The sequence below is a fragment of the Lygodium microphyllum genome, chromosome 3 (genome assembly GCF_053477565.2).
Source record: "Lygodium microphyllum isolate KBCC chromosome 3, Lygodium_microphyllum_v1.1.10, whole genome shotgun sequence".
In the NCBI taxonomy this organism is placed as follows: Eukaryota; Viridiplantae; Streptophyta; class Polypodiopsida; order Schizaeales; family Lygodiaceae; genus Lygodium; species Lygodium microphyllum.
The window spans coordinates 78942619-78967014 of record NC_141137.1 but is presented as its reverse complement, the minus strand read 5'-3'; the positions used below and the strand labels follow the sequence as shown (position 1 = coordinate 78967014).

The window sequence follows — 24396 nt, the reverse complement described above, 5'->3', positions numbered from 1 at the left end:
GTGTGGACCTTTTGAGTACCCATATGGCCCACTCAATTTGGAGTTTGTAGCCAAATTTTAGCATAGTAATTAAAATACAAGAACTATTGTTGCAAGTGTGTCTCACATGACAAGCTTGACATTGCAAGTCTACTTTTGTGGGTGTAAGTTTTGATTCAATAAATAGAATGTGCCTTTGTAAGTGCGAGTGCCCAAAAGTCTACAAAGATATATTGTGAGTTGTGAAGAAGAGATAATTAATTTGTAAACTTTGATTTAGCATTTATATAAGCAATGGAATGCATTCGCATAACTTTATTCAATAATGCCCACGGTTCAAACGTCAAATAATTTGACGAACTCTCCAAAAAAAGCCCTATAATTTCCATTTAATGTGCAAAGCACTAGCTCTCAAGATAGGTTTAAATTTTATACACCAAAAATACTATCATTTCTAAATGTCTTCATACAAAAAATACAATCATATAGAACATTTTCCACTTCTATGTATCAAGGAAATGAGTTGAAAAGAAAATAAAAATGCCCATGATGTGCAAGATTTGCCATTTCAATACATCAAAGAATGAATATAAAAGAAAAAGAACTACATGTGGTGTTTTCTTATTGAAATATAGCATAAATTCATTTAAGATTATGTTACATCCTCTTCCTATCTTTCCATGATTGAGAAGAGCTTTTAGCTAGGAACATAGCTCTTGTTGAGCTCCTTCACTTATTTTGATGTCTTGACTTGGCTTATTCCAAGACTAGGCTTTCGACTTAAAAAATTCATCCTCCTTTTCTAACTCCTCAAGCAAGCTAAGCTACATAATATAGTATAGAGCTTATAGTTCTTATGAGATCACATACATAAATCCTTATGTGGTGGGGAGCATGAGTTGGGTACCATAAAAGCACAATATCTCACCTCATAAAAGCTTGGATCTTCCCCTTGTATCTCACATGAGCTTAGAGGTGCTCTAGAATGGAGAAGAAAGAAACAAGCTATCTTAATGCATTCCATCATTTCATTTTGGTGTTGTTTTCATTTCAACTTTACCCAATGCCCCTTTTAAGCACCTCCTCCATACTTGCTCCTTGCTCACAAGCACCACAATGATGTGAAGTAGAGAGAAGAATATGGAGGAGAAAAAGAGAAATTGAAGAGAAGCACTCCACACTTAACTCTCCCTCACTCACTCTCAATCTTAAGCTCATAAGAGAGGACTCAATCTCAAGAAGATGGACTACTCACAAATTAGAAAGATGATTACATAGTCATACAATGATGTGAGGGGGAGAGAAGAATAAGAAGGATAAGAAGAGGAATCAAAGAGATTCACTCAACACTTAAACTCTCCCCTCACACTTTCAACCTTAATCTCGTAAGAGAGAGGACACAATCTCAAGAAGATGGATTATTCATAGAATTAGCAATCTAAAACCCTCATGATAGGTACCTTTTATTTTAGGTACACTCTTTGAGATATTTTATCTAAAAAATATTAGGTGATTGGCATTTAAAAGCAACCCTTGGCCTATCCAAGTATAAGTACTCCTCATATTAGTACTTGGTGCACACTTTAGCCATTCCCTACTAATTTGGAGCTATTTTTGAATAGTTGGAATAAATTAGTTTCCAATATTCAACCAAATAAATCCACCTTATCACATATGTGCCCTTTTAAGGCTAGATGTGCAACTCCAATTTTGTATGGAAGGTGAAATATTGGGTGACTAGCCATTGAAAGCTATAGATGGCGAATCCAAGTGTAACCACTCCATATTTTCTAGCTTACCAACTAAGGTGCACAATGCAAGAGATCAATTAGCACTTTGCACTCACTTTGCATGTTGATTGCGTGCGCGTGCACGCACACACGCACGCACACACACACGCACACACAATGTATGTACTTGTGTCTCTACAAAGCTAGAATGGCCTACGAGACAACGTAATGAGTACATTTGACTATGTCTTCTCAATTAAAGAACAATTAAAATGTAAAAGGTAAGTAAATAAGCATATGCTTACAATCATGTAGTCTACAAGCATAGGCTACTATCACATGTGCAAAAATGGTCCTACAATGATTCTCTAGTAGACCAATTAGATCCCAACATGATCAGTAAGACTCACAAGAAATGTTGTACCCTCCTCAAGGCAAAGATCTCTGTCATGGGGTGATCCGAGACATGAGTCCACTAAAAGGAGTTATTTGCAATAGTGAGAAACGATGGCTTGAATCATTCAAACGTAAGGAAGTGGGGGATGGTGGACTAGATGGACATGGACACCGTGCTTTACAAAGTGCAATTGCCCAATTAATTGTGACCGATTTGACTCATGCATCATGTGCCAATGGTGTTGATGTGGCAATGTTTGGCAAGCTTGCACTAGAACTAGTATTGAAGAAATATTCAAGAATATATTGGCTCATAGCTCTACCCTTCTCTACCCCTGAAAATGTTCTCTTTATGTCTTTAGTGCATAGCCCCATGCATCTCTAATAATCATACTCCATCTTGCAGAGATGCATACTCCTCAAAATGTTCTCTTTATGTCTTTAGTGCATAGCCCCATGCATCTCTGATAATCATACTCCATCTTGTAGAGAGACAGAAAACCATATTAGAAAAGGAGGTGAAATCTCCCTCTATTTGTGAACACATACATCCTCAAACATGCACTTGTACCACCAATCTTCAATTTTGAATTGGTGTGATGATGTTTGTATTTGTCAAATAGCCTTGTGTATCACATGCCCTTTGGGAGAGGTGTATAACCATGTATCTTGACCTAGCAATGAGCTCCTCTAGTGATGTGCAAATGTGGCATTGATAATGTGGCATCTTCTTGCTAAGGGGCTATGGAGGGTGCACCCATGAAGGATTTGTATGAATCTCGACACTATCTAATTGGATAGCTCCTTTGTGATCCGTGCACATGTGATCTTATTGTAGGGAAAGTCAAACTATTTGGCTGAGAAACCATATGTAACCCATGTATCCCAAATCATGACTTCAACTCTGCATACAAACAATTGATGCTCCATCGGGTAAATCTTGTGTGATAATGAACAAAATCACCTTGGACTTCCCATAGTTCATTGTCAATCCTCTAGCCATGTGAGAAGCCTACATTACATCCATTTGTCTCTTCAAGGTCTTGAGAGAATCTAGTCAGGTTGTAAAGTACAATTTTTGAGATACAACAATGAAGTTACAATTTCAAAAATGAAAATAAATTATACAAGCTTCATAATCATTCTATGAAGAATGTATGTGCAAGTGGGAATGTGATATTTGTTGACAATGCAATGGATTCCTTTGCCTTATATAATAGGCAAAAAAAATTGTTTTCTTAAGATCTATTTGAAATTCTCCTTTCTTTGTTTGGTACTAGATAGTTTGATGGGGAACATTTGCATGTTTTCATTGATCATTCTTTGCTTGTGCAACCACACATGTTATCCACTAGTTATGCGGTTGATGTAGCAGATTTGGATGAGGTAGTGCTTGAAGGCATAGAATAATTGATAAGTCAAAAATACTTCCAAAGGGGCTTTGTAAATTACCAAGGATAGTAAATTGGTGGTCCTTTGCATACCATTCATTCTTTGTATGCTTCTTTTGCTAGGACCATACTCTTATTACTTCTATATGTGATGAAGAGGAACCAAATTTAAAGAAGAAGAGTGCTAATTGGTATATACCATGCAAGATGGCTATGATTCCATACCTAAGAATTACATGTGGGAGTTGGTTGACTCGCCTTCAAAGACAACACGAGTCATTGTTACCAAGTGGATCTACAAGCTAAAGAGGGAGATGGCTAATAGTATTGGTTGCTACAAGGATTAGCTTGTTGCAAAAGGTTATGCCCCATAAGACGGGAATTCATTATTATGATAGCTTTGCACCTACTTCATGTATGATGACCCATCTCCGTCTTGTTGCATTTGTTGGAATGTACATCATTTCAACAAGAAGGCTGCTTCTCTTCATAGCAATGTACATGAGAAATATATGTTTCTTAGCCTCCTAGTTTGTCCTTGGAAGGACAATTCAAAAGTATGTAGATTGAAGAAGGCTCTTTATGGCCTTAAATAGACATTTGTAGCTTAATATGAGAATATACATGCATACTTGTTGATTTGTGGTTTTTTCTATAGATTGATAGAGAAAAAGTCCTATGGGAGGAAAAACAAAGGCTCTCTATTAATCGTCAACTTCAACATGGACTTTTCGTTACTTGCTATGTTGAATGAGGCTAAAAATGTGAGGAAAAGAAAAGGCGCTCATTTTAGTCAACTTCTATATAGATGTTTTGTTACTCACTTGACCAAATGAGGCTAAGATTTTAACCTTATCACTAAATTACACTTTTCTTTTGAGGTGTTGAATTTGGAGTTGTCGCACTACCACTTGATCAACAATTTACATAGCAAAATGATAGCATTGATAATAGCATAATAAATACATTCAAAATTTGCTAAAAAGATTTAATTTTGATGCAAGTAAACATGTGGTTACTCTTCAAAACCTGGTTTGCATTTTGGTCTTCATGAGCCATGTGATCTGCTTCATGCATCCTTATATTAGTGGTTTTTTGGCCATCTTATATATATATATATATATATATATATATATCTATAACACTAGGCCGCATGTGTAGTTTGTAATAACAGATTTATGTATAGCCAAGTTCGCAGCATTGTACAAGCTCTAAAGTGAAACTTTTGCTACTCGCAGGCACATAAGATTATGCATTGTTGTATCCTCATTGTATTGATCCATAGTTGCATGCTTTTTGTTCAAGTTAGGAAATTTGTTACGATGACAGTGTCTACTAGTAGTAAGTGGCAAATCAAATCTATAGTTTGGGATGTCATGTACGAGTAGATTTATGTATAGCCCAAGTTCAAACCATTAACAAGCTCTGAAATGAACCTTTTACTACTTGCATGCACATACAATTATGCTTTGTTCTATCCATATGGTGTTGAGCCATATTGCATGTTTTTATATGCAAATTAGGCAATAATCTACCATGGTAGAGTGCCCACTAGCAATTTTTCCTTTGATCTTGGTGCTTCACATATATCAACTAGAAAAAGTGGACTACTATGGATACTTCCACTTGCGAAGCTGAGTAGAGGGAAGCCTTCACAAGTTAGTTGGAGTGCATAATTTTTGCCATAGATTTTCCATATGCATGCATATACATCTAAGGAAGTGTGAAAGAATTGTGATTGGTTTCTTTGGATTGAACCATACGTGACCCTAGAATCTATCATACTTTTAAGGAACAAGATATAGGCTTGATATAGGTAATAGATTGTACATGTCCTATTATGAAGCATTCCCAAAATGTATCTTTATCAATAAATACATCTAGAACATAGTTGAATGCTTTCATGATTCATTGGTTTGCTAAATACATCCACTATCAGAAGTATGGTATTTTTCCATACAATGTGGCTATTACTTTTTGGATACGATATCACCCAAATGTAAGGCATTTCTTCATCCAATGTTATTGCTATTTTTTCCATACTAGAGCACTTCCTCCCACTATCAAAATTGGTTGCCAAGTGATAACATTTGGAAAGAATCCAATAGTCCATGCTCGCACACAACAAATTGAAGTGCATCACCATTATGTATGGGAGGGACTCTCAATAGGTGAGATGAGTGTGGTCTACTTTGCCAAATATAGGAAAATTTAACAAATCTATTAAAAAAAGTCATCTCTCATGATAAGTTTGAAGATTTTCATACATCTTTGAACATAGTGCCCTTCGAAATTCAATCCACCACTTCTCTATATTTGTTCACACCATCATTCTAGGGGGGTTTTTCTACATATACTATGGTAGTGATGTGTGAACTTGATTTGATGAGCACCTCAAAAATCTAAGAAATGTTGTGTGCCTTTTTTTAATCTTATTCAAATATGAGAAAAAAAAGTCTCCATGTAATAAAGTGTAAGCAATGCCAACATGTGTGTTGTTAGAGAAGAAGGTTGATATCCCATTACATACACTTTTTCGTACCATCTTTGAAACATTTAAGGAATGCCTTGGATGGGCATGATCAAGGAATGCCCTATATCACATGAGTTTGAGCCTCTGTATATGAGTTTTTTCAATTATTCTTAGATGGATTTTAAGACCCCTAATGTAGAAGAAATATTTTCATGGATTCAAATTTTCTTCTCTTACTATTTAATAATAACTTATAGAAGAATGCCTAATACATTAATCCTTAAATATTTATAGAGCTCACATTATATGAAAGTAGATGGTCAATTTACAAATGTGACCCTAAGGCTTTACTCAAAGATGTAGTGTTGCATGGTCCTTAGACCATATAAGAGATGTTATGGGAGATGGTCAAGATTGAACTTGCTATGGATAGTTATATAATTGGAACTTGCCATGCATGGTCCCAACTCTTTGAAGCTGCATGGGAATTCTTCATCCAACCATTTAAAATCACGATGTTGAGTTTTCTTCTAATTGTTGGTTTGCTTCACCTTGCATGGCATTTTAAGTATGGATAGTTCTATAGTTGGGAACTTGCCATGCATGGTCCCAACTCTTTGAATCTACGTGGGAATTCTTCATCCAACCATTTAAAGTCACAATGTTGAGTTTTCTTCTAATTGTTGGTTTGCTTCACCTTGCATGGCATTTTAAGTATAGAGTTAAAAGAGGGCCACAAAGGTGGGCGTTCCTTAAGAAATGATTCACAAGCATGATGTTTTCTTGCTAATGTCCTTTTATTGTTGTATCTTGCACAACATTGATTTTGACTCTTGGAATATGCATCTAGGACTAGATTAGAAGCATCCCTCCTAAGTACTACAAGAGATATGTTGTTTTGTAGGTTTAAGTGGAATGATTGAAAATCAAATTTAAAGTTGTTGTACTCATAAGCATTTGATTTGAAAGTTTATTCTGGAGTTCTTATGTGTTCACTAAAGTAAAATATTAAAATTCACCTCCTTTTTTAGTATCTTCATTGCAATGAGTGTGTTCATTGGTAGAGTTAACCTATGGTTTGTTGTTCTACTTAAAAATAAAGGTTAATAAGGGAACTAGAGAATAGATTTCTAAGGATGTAGTTGTAGAAAAGGCCTAAAGGTCCTTTATGGTATTGCCTCAAAATAAGGTGATATTAATGTTCAATATTATCCCTTTAAGCTTGAATGAATAGTTAGGATTAAGATAACTCCTTAGGTGACCAAAACTTTAGCTCGAGTGAAAGTACTTTTACCTTTAAAAAATGATTCTCGAGACACACAATCTTCATGTGAGGGTTCCCCATAACCTTGTCCACCACTTAAACTAATACCTAGGGATTGCATAAAAGCAAAGCCTTTGAGTTGATATTAGGCATGCCAAGTAATCAACATAATAGATTGGACTAAGGTAATCCTTAGTGTAAAACCTTGTCAAATCAAGTTAAAAAATATCCTAAGGATTAATTATTTGATGTATAGCCTAAAGATAGACTTAATGAGGCATGTTAGGTTAAGGTAATTTTTAAGGTACATCTTATTTTCTAATATTCAGGATTATGACAATCTTTAAGGTGCAATCATTGTTGTGTAAATTTGATAAAGCAACACTTAATGCATCTTAAGGTAAAGCCTTTTGGCTTTAGATTAGACATAGAATGTAGACTTAAATCTTAAACCTTACAAATAGAGTTAGGTTTAATAATACGGAAAACTTGAAAGGTTGGCTTTGAAGGTGGAGCCTTGAGGATTTAAAATTGTGTTATGTTAAAACTCTTTATGCTACCCTAGGCAAAAGTTGAGAGTTTTACCCTTAAGTTGTAGCCTGAAGTAAAGACTCAAGGTTGTAGGGGTAGAAACTAGGCAAAAGTTTTACCCTTAAGCTGTAGCCTCAAGTAAAGACTCAAGGTTGTAGGGGTAAAAGCTACTTGCATTAAGAGTTAGTTGGGCTTGCTTACATCAAAAGTCTTAAAATATAGATGTAGGGTAAAGAGAAAGGGGGCATCAATAGACTTGTATAGCTTTAAAAATAAATTGAATGCAAACTTTTGAATCTTCAAAAGGAAGTACGTTTAAAGTATTTTAACTTAAAATTAAGATGAGCATGATCATTTCATTTAAAATTCAACTATTCATGCTAGACATTAAACCATTTTAAATTGGGCATAAACGGTTTGATAAAGTTTCATTCAAGCATTGCAAATCACTATGGAAATCACTCTTGAGTTGTAAGAAAGGCAAAAAATGGAGGGATGGCAATGCTTGATTCTTATTACATGCAATAATGGAGAGGGATGGTGATGCATGAGGGTGTAAGAGAGAAGAAGATAAAAGAAGTGGAATGAGAGAGATGGGTGGGGGGGGGGGGGGGGGGGGCGGGGTGGGTGTGTGCATGGAGAGGGAGAGAGAGAAAGACATATTAAGGTCTCTAGAGAGACCAAAATGGCTTATGAGACCCAAACAATGAAAAAAACTACTAGTATTGTCCAATCAGTGAGAGGCAATAAAATAAAATGAGGATACATTAACTAGTGAAACTCATAGTTATATGAACTACAAGTGTAACATCCTACGACCGAGGCATGGAAAACATTGTAAAATGAAAACAATATGTACAATGTTGATTAGCAAGCAAATGAAATGGTATTGATCAATGGGCCAACTTTGCTCTCTTACGATTGAGGATTTGCCTCATGGGGTGACCAAAGATGGATAGATCACTAAAGAGAGTCATGCATATCTTGTGGCAATGAGTGGTAGTGGCTCTAATATGATAAAGATATGAGCTTCTAGGGTAAAGTCCTAGTGGCCACAAGTCGCTAATTTGCATAAGTTGATTTGCTTGGTCGTAGTGACTCCTATATGTCATGTTTGATTGCATAATTGATATGGCATTGTTAGATATGCAATTAATTGGAGTGTTGGAATCGAAGAAGTCTATTATGGTCCTCGATCTAGGTGGATCGACATGTACTCTCATGTCTCTCCATAGACTCTCCTTGTTCCTCTTGACCTCTAATAATTCTGAAGAGTTGCCATTAATGCTCCATTGAAGCTCTTGAATCTTTTAACAATAATCTTTCCATTAGTGCAACTAATCACTTATATTGGTTCCTTGAGGATCTCATCCAAACTTGGAGGCTTACCATGGAGAGATTTTTGGGATCAAAGAGAATCACATTAGTCTCACCACAAACTTCTTTAACTCTCTCTTTCCTAACAAGCATTCTTTAGCTAGTTTAGTGTGCTTATTAGCTATAAAGGTGTGCTTCCACACTCTTTAAAAGGTTGACTAAGCAAGAGAGTGCTCCTTCGCACTCAGGAGGAGATCTATATCCACATTAACGATGGACACATAGTTTAAGTGCAACATTTGAAGTGGATCTTGCCTTTCTCCATATCTATATGAGCTCATTGTAGATGAATCATAGCTTTATCAAGTATTGTATTTTGCAGTATTATTTGTCAAGCCCTTTATTTGTTGGTCTGGTTGAAAAATCAACATACTTTGAGCCTACTTTAGGTCCTTGTATACTTTGGTGGTTTTGCTTAGAAATTGGCATACTTTGAACCTACTTTAGGCCCTTGTATTATGTTCTAACTTAATCCATAATTATCATTTCCATTGTTACCTTGGCTCTACCTGTACGAGTCATGTATATGGTTTAAGTTTATTGTCTCCCACGTCTTGAACCAATAGCATCATTTGCCATTATTTTTATACATCATTATGTTTTCATCATATAAACTATCAATGTATTAGCTTGGTTAGTTTTCTTATTGCTTCCACTTGGGTCTCTCTTGCAAGCGGACTAGATATTGTTGAGATATCGAGCTCCACTCGTGATACGCCAGGGTGACCGTTGTGTATTTATGTCACCAACTTGTCAGTTGCAGACGCAGTTGGTACACCGCCCATGAATAATAGCTACATGATAGCTATCCTTATCTACTCTAGTTCGTGGCTCAGTTAGTATGCCACCTTAGTTAGTTGAGTTTGGTTTGAGACCCATACATAGGGTTCTTCTATTTCTTTGTACTTGAGTTCTTTTGGCTTATACAACTAAGAAGAGGAAAACTGTTTTCAGCCTCCACCCTTGTGTGTATTCCCCCATTGTGCAAGTAAGAAAGCTTCAAGTGAGACTCCTTCCTTCTCTCCCACAATCTTGACATGGTATCAGAGCCTTGTTTGTGGTAAGGAGCTCAAGAAAGCAAGCCAAGCTCGCGATGTTCTGGTAAGAGGAGCAATGTTGCTTTCATTTTTTGTTTTGGGAGCAGATCTCTGCAGGTAGCACAGCCGGAAAGTGCAGGAGTGCATTGTCTCAGGTTGAGATGCCCTTCGCGGTGAAGCAAGAGGGCAGTATATGCTGCGGGCGAGGGCTTTAGCCCTCGGCGACCTTGTTTTTTTGATTTGAGGCCATTTCGGGGCTTGTTTTGGAGGCGGAAGTTTTCTGCACGCACCCAGGAAAAGGCCCAGTTTTATGCTGTGCAGCCACTGTTCTACAGGTCGTTGAAAAGTTACTGTAGAAATTGCATCGTATGCTTGTGCACAGAGACATTGGGAGTTACAGAATCATCCTTGGTTCCTGTTTATGCAAAATCGTCACTAGGAAGTGACTGTGTGGTCAAATACCACTTTCGCCAGTTTTGCAGATTTGCCCTTGTGAGGGTGAAGCTGTGTTTTTTGCAGTGACAAGATTTTTTGCAGTGTTCTGTAATGGCGTCTGATTCTCTTTCACAGATTGTCACTGAAAAGCTTGACAAGAACAACTTCAAAGCATGGAAGTTTAGAATGACGAATTTTCTCAAGGGAAAAGGATATTGGGAATTTGTTGCAGGAAATGAAGAAGAATCAGTTCTTCCTGATGTTCCCAATCAACATCAAATACAGGCATTTAAAGCATGGCATGAGAGAGCCAGGAAAGTTATGTACTGGCTGTCTATCAGCATTTCAGACTCTATGATTGTGCATATTCAAGATGCAAGTATGCCAAAGGAGGCATGGGATACTTTGTAAAAAATGTATAGCACAAATACGCAAGCCAGGAAAATGCAGCTCAAGCAAGAGTTGCATAATGTGCAGAGAGAAAATATGAGCATCAATGACTACCACATGAAGGTGAAGAAGATTGCAGATGTACTTGCTTCCATTGGGTCGCCAGTGGAAGATGATGATTTAGTTTCTGTGACCTTGAATGGTCTAGGAAAGGATTATGCACAGTTTCGAACATCCATTTCAGTTCGTGAAAGATTTCCTGACTTTGAGGAGTTGATTGCTCTTCTAATCTCTGAGGAGCAGAGAAATGGTGGTGCATCTTCTTCAGGAGGAACTTCAAACGAAGCTGTCTTCTACTCAAATGCTGGAAGAGGTAGAGGTAGAGGTAGAGGAGGCCGATTTGGAGGCCGTGGTAGAAATCAGAATATGCAGCAAACTCAAGAAAACCAGTCCTATGGAGGAGGACGTGGTAACTCTAGAGGCAGGGGGAGCCAAAGAGGTCGTGGTGGATGGCAAAGAGGCCAAAATGCAAACAGTAATGTTGAATGCTACTTCTGTGGTAAAATGGGTCGTATGGCTAAAGACTGCTATAAAAAGCAGAATGACATCATGAATGGAAAACTGCAACAAGGGAATTATGCATCTTTTAGTAGATAGGGTGATGACAGAAATGAGCACTTGTTTATGGTGCAGCACATGAACAATTCTGTGACAAGTGTAGAAGAAAGCAATGATGTATGGTATGTTGACTCAGGTGCATCAAACCACATGACAGGTCATGCAGAATGGATGGAGGATGCAAGAAAAATGGAAAAACCAGGATTTGTGGAGACTGGTGATGATACTGCACATCCTATTGTGCAGATTGGAAAAATTCCTTTGTCTATGCAGGATGGGAAAAAGAAATACCTGTCCGATGTATTTCATGTCCCGAATATCACCAAGAATCTGGTTTCTGTTGGTCAAATGGTTGAGCAGGGCTTGCAGGTCAGATTTAATCCTCATGGATGCTTTGTTGAGGATATGAAAAATAAAGGTCGCTTGATAGCAAAAGGAAAGAAGAAGGGCAGAATGTTTACATTGGATGCAGACACGCCTGAATTGAGTGCAGCAATGTTTGCACATGGGACCGGTGTAGTTGCAGATATTGATATCTGGCATAAACGCATTGGTCATGTTAATGTACAGTGACTTAAATCAATGCAGGCCCAAAACATTGTTGCAGGATTGCCCAAATTCAAGGTTGCAGAAATGCATAAGGTATGTGAAGCCTGTCAGTTTGGAAAATAGGCAAGGAAACCATTTCCTAGACATGTTCAAGAGAGTGAGAAGCCATTGGAATTAATCCACTCTGATATGTGGACTACTAAAGCTGCATATCTTGGAGGCTGTCATTATTTTGTCACTTTTATTGATGACTATAGCAGAAAAGTTTGGGTGTATTTTATGAAAAAGAAAAGTAAAGTTTTTGGGCATTTCAAAACCCTTAAGCTATGGTTGAAAAAGAAACAGGCCTGCAAATAAAATGCCTAAGGTCAGATGGAGGGGGAGAGTACCTCTCAAATGAGTTTGTAAGGTTCCTGCAGGAGCATGGCATAAAGCAGCAATATTCATGCAGTCATATCCCACAACAAAATGGAATTGCAGAAAGGAAGAACAGGCATATTGGAGAGGTATCTCGTACCATGCTCAATGAAAAAGACTTGCCAGATTTTTATTGGGCTAAAGCAGTTGCTACAGCAGTCTACATAATGAACAGGACTCCCACTGCAGCAATACATGGAATGACTCCAGAGGAGAGGTATACATGGAATGACCCAATGGAGATCCAAAAGCTGAGAAGTGCATCTTTATTGAATACTCTCTGCAGCAAAAAGGGTATAGATGCTATAACCCTTCTACTCGTAAGTTTACAGTGAGCAGAGATGTTGTTTTTGATGAGATGAGTAGCTGGTATAAACCAGTAAATGTGATTGATGATGTAGATGCACAAAATGGTAATGCTGCACAGAATTCACAGCAGCAGTCACAAAATATTAGTGGACCTAGAGCGTCCTCTAGCAGTGGTTCACATTCTTCGCCATGGACATAGGCAGATTGAGATCAGGAGAATCTTCTCAAAGTAATGCAGATAGTGGTATGCAGGTATCACGAAAAGGAAAAGAGAAGGTAGATCAGCCCATGTTTGATGTGAATGGAGGTCACTCTTATGTGGATGGTGAATCCAGTGGCTCAGAACAGAGCATTGATGATGAGTTGGGTATTCCTTCTATTGTTACACCTGGAGTAAGGAAGACCAGGGATGTTTTGAGAGCACCTGGGAGTGAACCTACTTTGCGCAGGTCTACGAGAGCTAGGTATCCTGTGGATAGGCTGAAATATGATGGATTTACAGCCATTCACTATGCATATATGGTCAAAGTGATACAGGAACCAGGACCCACTTCTTTTGAGCAAGCCATGGGAAAAGAAAAATGGGAGAAAGCCATGGATGAAGAAATGGATGCCTTGGAAGCAAATGCTACATGGAAATCGATACCTTTGCCTAAAGGTAAAAATGCAATTGGCTGTAAGTGGGTTTATAAGGTGAAGCACAATGCAGATGGTTTTGTGAACAGATACAAGGCAAGATTAGTAGTCAAGGGGTATACACAAACATATGGCATTGACTATGAAGAAATATTCAGTCCGGTTGCAAGGATGGCAACCGTAAGAGCAGTCATTGCTATGGCTGCATCAAAGGGATGGTCTTTACATCAAATGGATGTAAAGAATGCCTTCTTGTATGGTGATTTGCAAGAAGAGGTCTATATGGAGCAGCCACCAGGTTATGTGCATGCTGTTCATCCTGAGTTTGTTTGTAGGTTGAAGAAAGCCTTGTATGGCTTGAAGCAAGCACCTAGAGCATGGTCTGACAAGATAGGACAGTATCTTGTCACTATTGGCTTTCAGATTTCCAAGGCAGATTTCTCACTTTATGTGAGAAAAACAGAGAAATGTATTATGCTACTTGTCATTTATGTTGATGATTTGATTATGACAAGTGACAGTGATGAAGATATCCTTCATGTGAAAATGCTATTGAAGCAGAAGTTTGAGATGAAGGATTTGGGAGAGCTGCGTTATTTCTTGGGCATTGAGATGATTAGATCACCAAGTGGGATACAGCTCTTTCAGAGGCAGTATGGATTGGACATGTTGTCCAAATATGGGATGACAGGCTGTAAGCCTATTTCAGTTCCTTTGGAGCAGAATGTGAAGCTGAGCACAGAGGCACGTGAGCTTCTAGAAGACCCTACTATGTACAGATGCATAGTAGGAAGTTTGATTTATATGACTATTACCAGGCCAGATTTGAGCTATGTTGTTGGATTGGTAAGTTAGTTTATGCAGGCTCCAAGGAAACCACATTTGGATGCGGCTAGACGCATACTCAAGTATGTGAAGTCCACATTGCAGTATGGACTATTTTATGAGATTGGGGTTCAGATACGGTTGCATGGATACACTGATGCTGATTGGGCTGGTAGTATTTCTGATAGACGATCTACCAGTGGATATGTGTTCTCTTTTGGGAGTGCTGCAGTCACTTGGAGCAGCAAGAAACAGCCTACAGTTGCCTTGTCGAGCACAGAGGCTGAGTACAGGGGTGCGGCAATGGCTGCATGTGAGGTAGCTTGGTTGCATAAGCTACTTTATGATATGCATTAGTCTACAGATGGGCCAGTTGTCATTTATTGTGACAACATGAGTAGTATACACTTGGCAAATAACCCAGTCTATCATGCTAGAACAAAGCACATTGAGGTGCATTATCACTATGTGCGAGAGAGGGTTTTACTAGGCCTTATTGATCTAGTTTATGTCAGCACAGAGGATCAGGTAGCTGACATATTCACGAAGGCATTGGGCGCAGAGAAGCTGCGCAAGTTCAGAGACCTGCTTGGTGTGCAGGAATTGGGATTGAGCTCGAGGGGGAGTGTTGAGATATCGAGCTCCACTCGTGATACGCCAGGGTGACTGTTGTGTATTTATGTCACCGACTTGTCAGTTGCAAACGCGGTTGGTACACCGCCCATGAATAATAGCTACATGATAGCTATTCTTATCTACTCTAGTTCGTGGCTCAGTTAGTATGCCACCTTAGTTAGTTGAGTTTGGTTTGAGACCCATACATAGGGTTCTTCTATTTCTTTGTACTTGAGTTCTTTTGGCTTACACAACTAAGAAGAGGAAAACTGTTTTCAGCCTCCACCCTTGTGTGTATTCCCCCACTGTGCAAGCAAGAAAGCTTCAAGTGAGACTCCTTCCTTCTCTCCCACAATCTTGACAGATATTGCCATTACTTATTGCAATCAGTAAGACCTTCCTCAAGAGGATAAGTTTAAGCCAACAAACAATAAGTTCAATGGTGATCACTTACATCCATTGCAAGTGCTTATCAAGAGTAGGATGACAGAAAATGGCTATTAGTCTATTGTCATAGGCACATGAGCCATTGATCCATCTAGATTAGTGGAGATGAAAGATGATGAGAAGGCCTAGTCTATCATCATTCTACATCTTAATGAGCCACTTATTCATCATGTAGATCAATTTACCACATACAACACCACGTTGGACAAGCTAGAGAAGCTATTCGAAGCAAGGGGCAAGCACTTCAAGATCCCTCTCAAAATAGAATTCTTTAGTGTTGACTATAAGCAAGGAGATGACCTTGGAGCGTTCATTTCCAAGATGAACGGTCTTATGGCACAACTTGCATCCACAAAAGTAGTGTGACAGATGAGCCAAATGCCACAAAGCTACAATATTTTCAAATATCTATGCACTTCCCAGAAAGACTTAGAATAGGACACATTATTTTTTGCATTCATATGCTAGAGGTTTTTATAAGTACTAGTAGGGCATTGAGGTAATCTCCTTTGAAAAAGCACTATGCTCATGCATGAATTCATGTATTGTGCAAGGCTTCTTAATTATTGCACATAGGTAACATGTTTGTGATAATTGTTGAAGTGGAATTAGGTATACTTAATTTTGTAGTCAATGAAAGAAATGTGTGTGCTTATTTAAGAGCCACTTCTATAGGAACCTAAGCATATACTTGTATTGCAGCCACTTAAGTGTAGCACCTACTCATAAGGAAAAAAGAGTGTTGCAGTTCTTGATTAGGTAAGACATAATGATTGTAACACTTAAAAAAACCAGCATTTTATGGGTTGTGTTTGGGCACACGATTCTAATACCATGATTATCTTCTCCTTCACCACCTCTTAAGTGTGGCCATCATGCCTTGATTGGTCATTTGATTCTTTTTAAGCCATTGTCAAAGATGGTACATATTCAACCATGTGAAATTAGCCGAAGAAATTTCAAAGTCAAGCGATCAATGACAACACAACCATTTCAACTTCTAAGATTTTGTAGTGCAAAAACCAAACTAAAACCAACCATGGAGAAGGCTTACATTTATGCAGATGTATCATTTCATGGGGTATTTAATAGGTATAGCATTGTTGGGTTTGAGGTGCATTAGCTAGCTACACCTTAGGAGTAGCCTCTATTAACATAGTTGTGAACTCGTGTTAGTGTTGGTGATTACCCTCTTAACATGGTTGAACTTGTATTAGTGTTGGACTCAATTCTAAACTGCGTAAGTAGTGCTTGTACCCTTTGCATGCATGACACGAGTTGATTGTTTACGACGTGGGTAACCTTCGCTTTGCTCGCAGGATGAGTTGCTGATGGAGCAGATTCAGGAATTAGACCGGAAGGTAATCAACATGCAGTGATTTTCAGAATGCATGGCTAAGCTCAGGACCGCCGATCGTGATATCATCCTTCCTCGTATTTGACTTGCAGGAACAGAATTTGCGAGAGGAAAACAGGAAGTTGATGAAGCAGGTGAGGATTGATTTATTAATCTGGGTGTGCTGGTCTGTTCCTATTCCTCTTCATCTTCTGTGAAAAAGCATGGTTTGCAAAATTTTGGATTGGCAGATTGCTGAGCTCCAGAAAAGCATGGATGCCACAGTTCCAAGACAAGAGAAACCCCCTAGGGATATTGACATGACAATACCCCTTGCTTCTGTCAGGCCTTTTGCAGTGCAACCTAGCCAGCCAAACTTGCGTCACTCGGCCAATGTTGCAGCATCGACAACCTTACAATTAGGGTAAATATTACTTCGCATAAGTTTCTTCAACATTCGACGACCTCCTAAAGTGTGAAATATCAGAGCAGAACATTGGAACTTAAGATTCGCTGGACGATTGTGATTGTAGTGCTACTACAGAACATTAGAGCTTGAGATTGACTGGAATTTTATGCTTTTAGTGGTACTGGGTAATGAAATTCTACTTATAGTGTTAATGGTTTCATTGCATCCCCTTTGCCTGTTAGCAGGCATCTTGTTTCTTGTGTGTGTGTGTGCGCGCACATGCGTGCGTGCGTATGCACCCAGAGTATGACAAGGATGATTGGAGCTCTGGCACTGTCTTTGTCTGTCAGTCGTTTGTGTATTACAGCAGTGTCCATCCTAGGCACGTGAGGTAGAGGTTTCAGATCTCCGCAGTAGGTGTTTCTATTCTTCTGCATTTCCTGTCTGGTCCATGCAGCCATCTTCTCCAGCCACCATCATCTCTCTTCTGTCTCCTTAGTGAAATCTCTGTCCTGTCCTTTTCAGTCCAGTGCTCTTATTGGTGTAGCTCTTCCATATGCACAGGGGCTACTTGTATTCACCCTTCCTCATTTTATAGCATCTACTAAGATTACATAGCAATCACATAGGAACAACCATTGCATATGAATCTAGGCATGATACACACTATGAGAGCTTGAATGAGTATGACTAGGCAAAGGTGAACGAATGCTAAATGTTGTAAACTCACTGTACAAGAGTAAATATAAAATCTCAAGCCTCTATATCTCAGAATGGATTGGGGCAGAGATGAATTAGAGAGTATCATACTCTGAATAGATCTTGAAATGTAGTGGGCAGCCTTTGAAAGCAATCGGCAGCTGCAAGTGCAGATCTGACTGTCTGACGGAGACTGGGGCAGCAAGGCAGCCTGCAGAGAGGTAAAATGCCAGGGAAGCAGCTGAAAATGCAAGGTGGACAGGTAGTGACTGCCCCTGGAGGGGCTGAATATGCTGAGCAGCAGCAGGCTGCAGTAAACACAGAAATCTGCTGCAGCTTTTGTCAACTTTCTGGTGATGTTATAGTGCAAGCTAAACAAACAGGACAGGTACTGGCTGCAGCAAATGCAGGTCTGGACAGAACCTGAACAGAGTGGAGAAGGGAACATCTGCCAGGAAGGGCACCACAGGCTAATGAAGGCTCCACCACATACTGGAGTATCTGCCAAGGGAGGGGTGTAGACAATAATGGAGACTGGGTGCCAACAATCTACAAAGCAAGGATAGACTGAAGTGGCCAAGCAGCCTTCTATTTATAGATGTGGAAGTTTGGGTGTTGGCTTATAGGACACACAAACTTTGGTAATTTTTGAAATAAAGTTTGGTAATTTGAGGCTGTTTTAGGGAGCTAATTAAGGTTTTCAGTTTGTAATGCACCTTTTTAGGTTAGCATGCCCTTTCAGGCCCAAAACTGGATCCCAAGGAGGGATAACAAAGCATAGCTTAGCCCATAGTATTGTGAGGTGTCCCACTCTAAAGCAACTAGGGCGTCAGGTGAAGGGTACATGTTGGTTGCTGAGTGGCCTACCAAGACTATAGAGGTGATGGTTATCTTACCTTGGGAGCCCAGAGGGCCACCCCAGAGAGGCCAAGGCATTGGACAAGGGGTGCATGTTGGCTGCCCAATGGCACTACTAGGACCTACAAAGGTGATGAAAGTGTGTTGAACTTTTAAAAAAAAAACTGTGTCCATGGTGGAAAATAAGGATGGTGTGACCTAGCATCACAAAATAAAAGACTATCCCAACACTTTTCTAGGGTGTTTGTGACGAGGAAAATATAGAGGTGTGTGCCATATGCTACCATAGGAGGAATTACCATAGAGATTACCATGCGAGCTGCCATAAGTATGGTGGATCCAAGTCAACCTCTCTCTAATGAAGAAAAAGAGGTAAATATACATAAATGCATGTTCACAAAAAAAGATTGCCAATGCATGGGGTAATGCAAAGTGCCATGCTCAAGCACAATGCTATGCAATGGTGCTACTTGGATAGTGTCCTTGAAAGGGAATCACTCACATATCACAAGCATCCTTTTACAATCATGATCATTGAGGTGCAAATGGATGATGATACAAAGTACAAAACTGATGACAATACAAAGTGCAAATATCACTAAAGGAATGGTGACCAAAATCCTAAATGCACGAAGAGAAGAAGCCGCCCCCTCTCACCATTGGGTGGTGGAAGGGAAAGCTATGGGGATCCCCTCTCGCCACCCCCATCAGGCTGAAATAGAAGGGAGAGGTGAGAATCCACGATAATCTTTGGAAGAAGTGCTACAACTTCATCAAAATATTGACAAAGTTGTTTAATACAAAGTGCAAATATCACTAAAGGAATGGTGACCAAAATCCTAAATGCACGAAGAGAAGAAGCCGCCCCCTCTCACCATTGGGTGGTGGAAGGGAAAGCTATGGGGATCCCCTCTCGCCACCCCCATCAGGCTGAAATAGAAGGGAGAGGTGAGAATCCACGACAATCTTTGGAAGAAGTGCTACAACTTCATCAAAATATTGACAAAGTTGTTTAATGAAGGCACAAACTCCAGGTGGATGGTGCCTATCTTGACCTACTCGCTAATCAAATGATAGTGCACACCACCATACTTGGTCCTCAAATGGATGAAGGAGTTATCAGCTAGTGCAATCGCACTTTGGTTGTTGTAGAAGACAATAGTTGATATGCTACATTGAAACCGTAGCTCTGCTTGGAAGCTCCTTAGATGGCATGTGTGGTGCTATCATAAAGAGCCTAATGCTCAGTCTCAACAGTGGAGGCAACTACTATCTCTTATTTGTGAATAGACCATACAATGGGAGGCATGCCTAGGGAGAAGATGTAACCACCATGGGAATGTTGGGTGTTAGGATCTCGTGCCCAAATTAGAGTTAGTGTATCCTTAGAAAAGTAAACCATTATCGTAATGTAAGCCAAATGAATAAGTGCACTTAACATATCTCAACACAAGTAGAGTTTATGTCACAAGACTGTGACAACTATTACCTTTTTGCTGATTTCTTTATTACTACTTTATTTGGTTTTTCTTTTTGGAAGGATCCCTCTTGAAATCTAAACGCCTGAGTTGCATGGCCAGTATGTGAAACGGACAGGAATGTCCAGTGAGTCAAGACTGGATAGTTAAGGTCCAGTACAAGTCTGGAAGAGACTGATGGCACTGTAGATTGACAAGCCTGGAAGAGACTTGTGAAAGTGTATATGGACAAGTGTGTTGAAGAACTAGCCTAGAAGAGACTAGTTCAAAGTGAAGATGGACAAATCTCCAAGAGATTAGTCCATGTGGGGTCATCAGTGGAAATTCACTTTCAGTTGAGCTACATTGCAAATTTAGATGTAGCCATAGTGTGCAAAGATGGTCAGAAGACTAGTGGGGATGCAATGGAAGCAGCTCCTAAAATTTAGGGAGTTACTATTTTTGGACCCCAGAATCTGTTCGTGTCATTATCTTCGTTTTTGCACGAGGATTAATTCTCTGGTCTGTGCCGAGGTCAAATTTTGCACCGATCTCTAGTTGTCACAGTCTTCTGACATACCTCCCTCTCGAAATCGCAAACATCCTCGTTTGCATGAATGTCATGCATGCTTCCAGCTAACCCAATGAACTTACACTTGGCAGCATATGTACAACACATACATGCTATCAGTCAACATTGTGAACTGAACACACTGTTAATACATGTATGTTCTAACTGTGAAACATGGCAGACTATCATCATGTGACTCCACATCACTGTTTCCAGATATAGTGGCCGGTACACTACAATGATATCCCCATAGTGGCAGATTCTCATTTGATGACTCCACATCACCTTGACTAGAGATCTAGTGGCCGGTACATCAAAATGATATCCCCACTGAGTCAATTCACAGAATACATGCCCGATCGAGTAACCATTGTTACAACATGTATTCAATTCAATAGAAGTAAAAACTGTATTCTTGCAAGCAATACTTACTTCTTTAGCACTGAGAAAACCATATGGACACAATAAGTGTTAACCTGTACAAAATCTGTTTCTGTACATAATTTCTTTCTTGAGCAATTGTCACTTTGACAATCTATTTCAGCTTAGAAATACAAGGGGTCAAGGTAGGTTGCAAGCAAAATGCTTCAAGGTAAAGTTCCAACACATTAGGTGACTCTGCAAGTTCACCTTCGTCCATCCACTTAGCATCTATAGCTAGATAGTTCTTGAACTTAACCCAATACCTTCTAGCAACCTTGCCTTTCACTTTCCTTTCCTTGTGTGCCAATACCTGTTCTGGAACAAGAATTTCATCAAGTTCCTCAACTTCGGGCTGTTCCTCAAGTGGCATATCTTCTGGCACATCACCCACATAGGGTCTAAGAAGACTTACATGGAAAGCATTATGAATCTTCCAATTGTCAGGCAATTTCAGCCTATAGCTGACATCACTAATCTTCTCTGTTACTTGAAAAGGCCCATAGTATCCCATACTAAGCTTAGTGAAAAGACTTTCCTTGCCTTTCCGCTTCTTTAAGCGTGCCTTTTCAAACCGCAACAGTACCCAATCACCAAGTGAAAACAACAATTCACGACGGTGATGATCAACAGCTTTCTTTTGCTTGGCTTGAGTCCTTTCAAGGGCATGCTTAACTTTGTGATACATTTCATCCATACTCTGCACATACTGATCTGCCTGAAAGATCTTATCCTTTGTATGCAAAATGGGAGGAACCTTTTTACCACCTTCAACAATTTCAAAAGGAGCTTTGCCTGTTGACGAATGCACAGTATTATTGTATGCATACTCGACCAAAGGCAAATACTGCTCCCACTTTGACTTGTGCTCTGACACATAGCATTTAAGCAAATCCAAGACAGTAGAATTTGCCTCTTCTGATTGTCCATCGGTCTGTGGATGAAATGACGATGAGAACTTAAGCGTTGTGCCTATGTTCTCAAAGATGCCTCTCCAGAATAGACTTGTCATCCGTGGATCACGGTCACTGACAATAGACTGTGGCATACCATGATACTTGAAGCCATTGCACATAAACAAACGTGCCATCTGATCTAGTTTTATCTTCTTCCTGGCAGGAATGAAATGAGCCTGTATGCTAAACCTGCAAATAATAGTCCATATCCCATCATTTCCTGTCTGTGTCCTTGGAAGATCAAAGATAAAATCCATAGCTATGCTTTCCCATGGTTTATCTGGAATAGGCAATGGCTGTAAAAGCCTTGGTGCTTTTTTTCTTGTCAAACTTGACCTTCTGGCAAACCAAACACTGCCGCACAAAAGTATCCACGTCTCTTCTCAAAGTAGGCCAATAAAAGAATGTCTCTATTGCTTTGACTGTTGCATCAATACCACGATGCCCTGCATACGGTGGAGAGTGACTCTCTGTCATAACTTTCCGTCTCAATGGCATAGTCACACATAGTCTACCATGTATCAACATGAAACTATCCTTGAGAAGATAATGCTCATGATGTTGTCTATTAACAAGCTGATCAAAGATCCTTGCAAAATCTTCATCATCAGCATACTGTTCCTTCATATCATCAAACTCATGATGATAAGGAATTGACATAGTTGAAATTTGTGGCTTCCTTGACAAAGCATTAGCCACAACATTCTTTTTGCCTTCCACATGCACAATCTGAAAATGGAACATTGACAAAAAGTTTGCCCAACGCATATGCTTTTCTGACAGCTTAGTCTGAGTTAAGAAATAACGCAATGTCTGATGATCTGTCTGGACAACAAAATCTGTCCCAAGTAGGTAGTGTTTCCAACAAGAAAGCTCATGAATCATAGCCAACAATTCTTTCTCATAGACCTGCATAGTCTTCTCTGACCCTTGCAAGACACTGCACCAATGCTATTGCCACAGGCATCACATTGGACAACAAATGACTTCCTAAGATCTGGCAGAATGATCACTAGACTAGAAGTCATCTTTTCTTTAAGAAGATTAAAAGCTGAAATCTCTTTCTGTGTCCACTGGAAAGAGACTCCTTTCTTCTGTAAAGCATGTAAAGGTGAAGCAATCTCTGCAAAATTGCGAATGAACCTCCTGTAGTAAGAACACAAACCCAAGAAGCTTCTAACATCATGGACAGCCTTCAAATCTTGCCATGTTCTAATTGCTTCAACCTTAGCAGGATCCATTCGAACACCATCCTTTGACACTATGTGTCCCAGAAACTGGATTTCTTCCAAGAAGAACTCACTCTTCTTGCCATTGATAAGCAACCTATTACTGCGAAGCTCATCAAAGACTGCTTTCAAGTGTTCTCTATGCTCCTGTTCATTCTTTGAAAAGACAAGCATATCATCAAAGGATGTACCAACAAACTGCCTGTATGGACAAAAAATCCTGTTCATCATTCGATTAAACGTAGCAAGAGCATTAGTAAGTCCAAATGGCATTACCAAGAACTCATAGAGACCAAACGTGGTCCTAAATGTAGTCTTATGCACATCCTCTCGCTTAATCCTGATCTGATGGTATCCACTCTTCAAATCTATCCTGCTGAAAATTGATGCTCCTTCCAAACGGTCAAGGATGTCGTCAATTCTTGGAATGGGGAACCTGTTCTTGATGGTACTCTTGTTCAACGCTCGATAATCTATGCACATGCGCCAAGAGCCATCCTTCTACTGCACTAAGAGCACTGGTGAGCAAAAGGGAGATGAACTTGGCTGAATCAGCCCTTTCTCTAACAGCTCATTCACCTGGCTCAATATCTGTTTCTATTGGGCTGCACTAACCCTATACGGAGGTCTATTTGGTGGGCTACTGCCTGGCACCAAATCTATCGCATGATCTTCAGACCTCTCTGGTGGCAACTGTGATGGTTATGAGTCACAAAAACAATCATTGAACTGATACAAGAAAGTAGACCTGTCTCTATTTAACATAGAGAATTTTGACTCATCATTATCCTTGACATCACGTGCAAAAATCAAGTACGCAGAAAGATGATTCTTTATTATAGATGTAATGGCAAAAGCCAATACAACAGGTACAAACTCTCCTTTAAGCTTCACATCAAGCACATGAGTGTTTCCCCTATGTTCCAAAGTCAGTGTCTTGTTAAAGGCATCCAACACACCATGGTTTCTGAACATCCATGGCATTCCCAACAAGACATCATAGCCTTCAAGTGGCATGATATAAAATTCTTCTGCATCAACA

At 39.4% G+C, this 24396-nt stretch overlaps 1 protein-coding gene across 2 annotated transcripts in view; it reads left to right on the top strand.

Annotated features, from left to right (window-relative positions):
• Nucleotides 1–24396, top strand: part of LOC148038540 (MADS-box protein GGM13-like) — a 102569-nt gene that overhangs the window by 53789 nt on the left and 24384 nt on the right. For both annotated transcript variants that reach the window (XM_087673251.1, XM_087673246.1), the window contains exons 6-8: nt 16739–16780; nt 16869–16910; nt 17007–17179. In XM_087673251.1, the coding sequence (XP_087529377.1) occupies nt 16739–16780; nt 16869–16910; nt 17007–17179 (257 nt within the window). The remainder of the gene's footprint in view (nt 1–16738; nt 16781–16868; nt 16911–17006; nt 17180–24396) is intronic.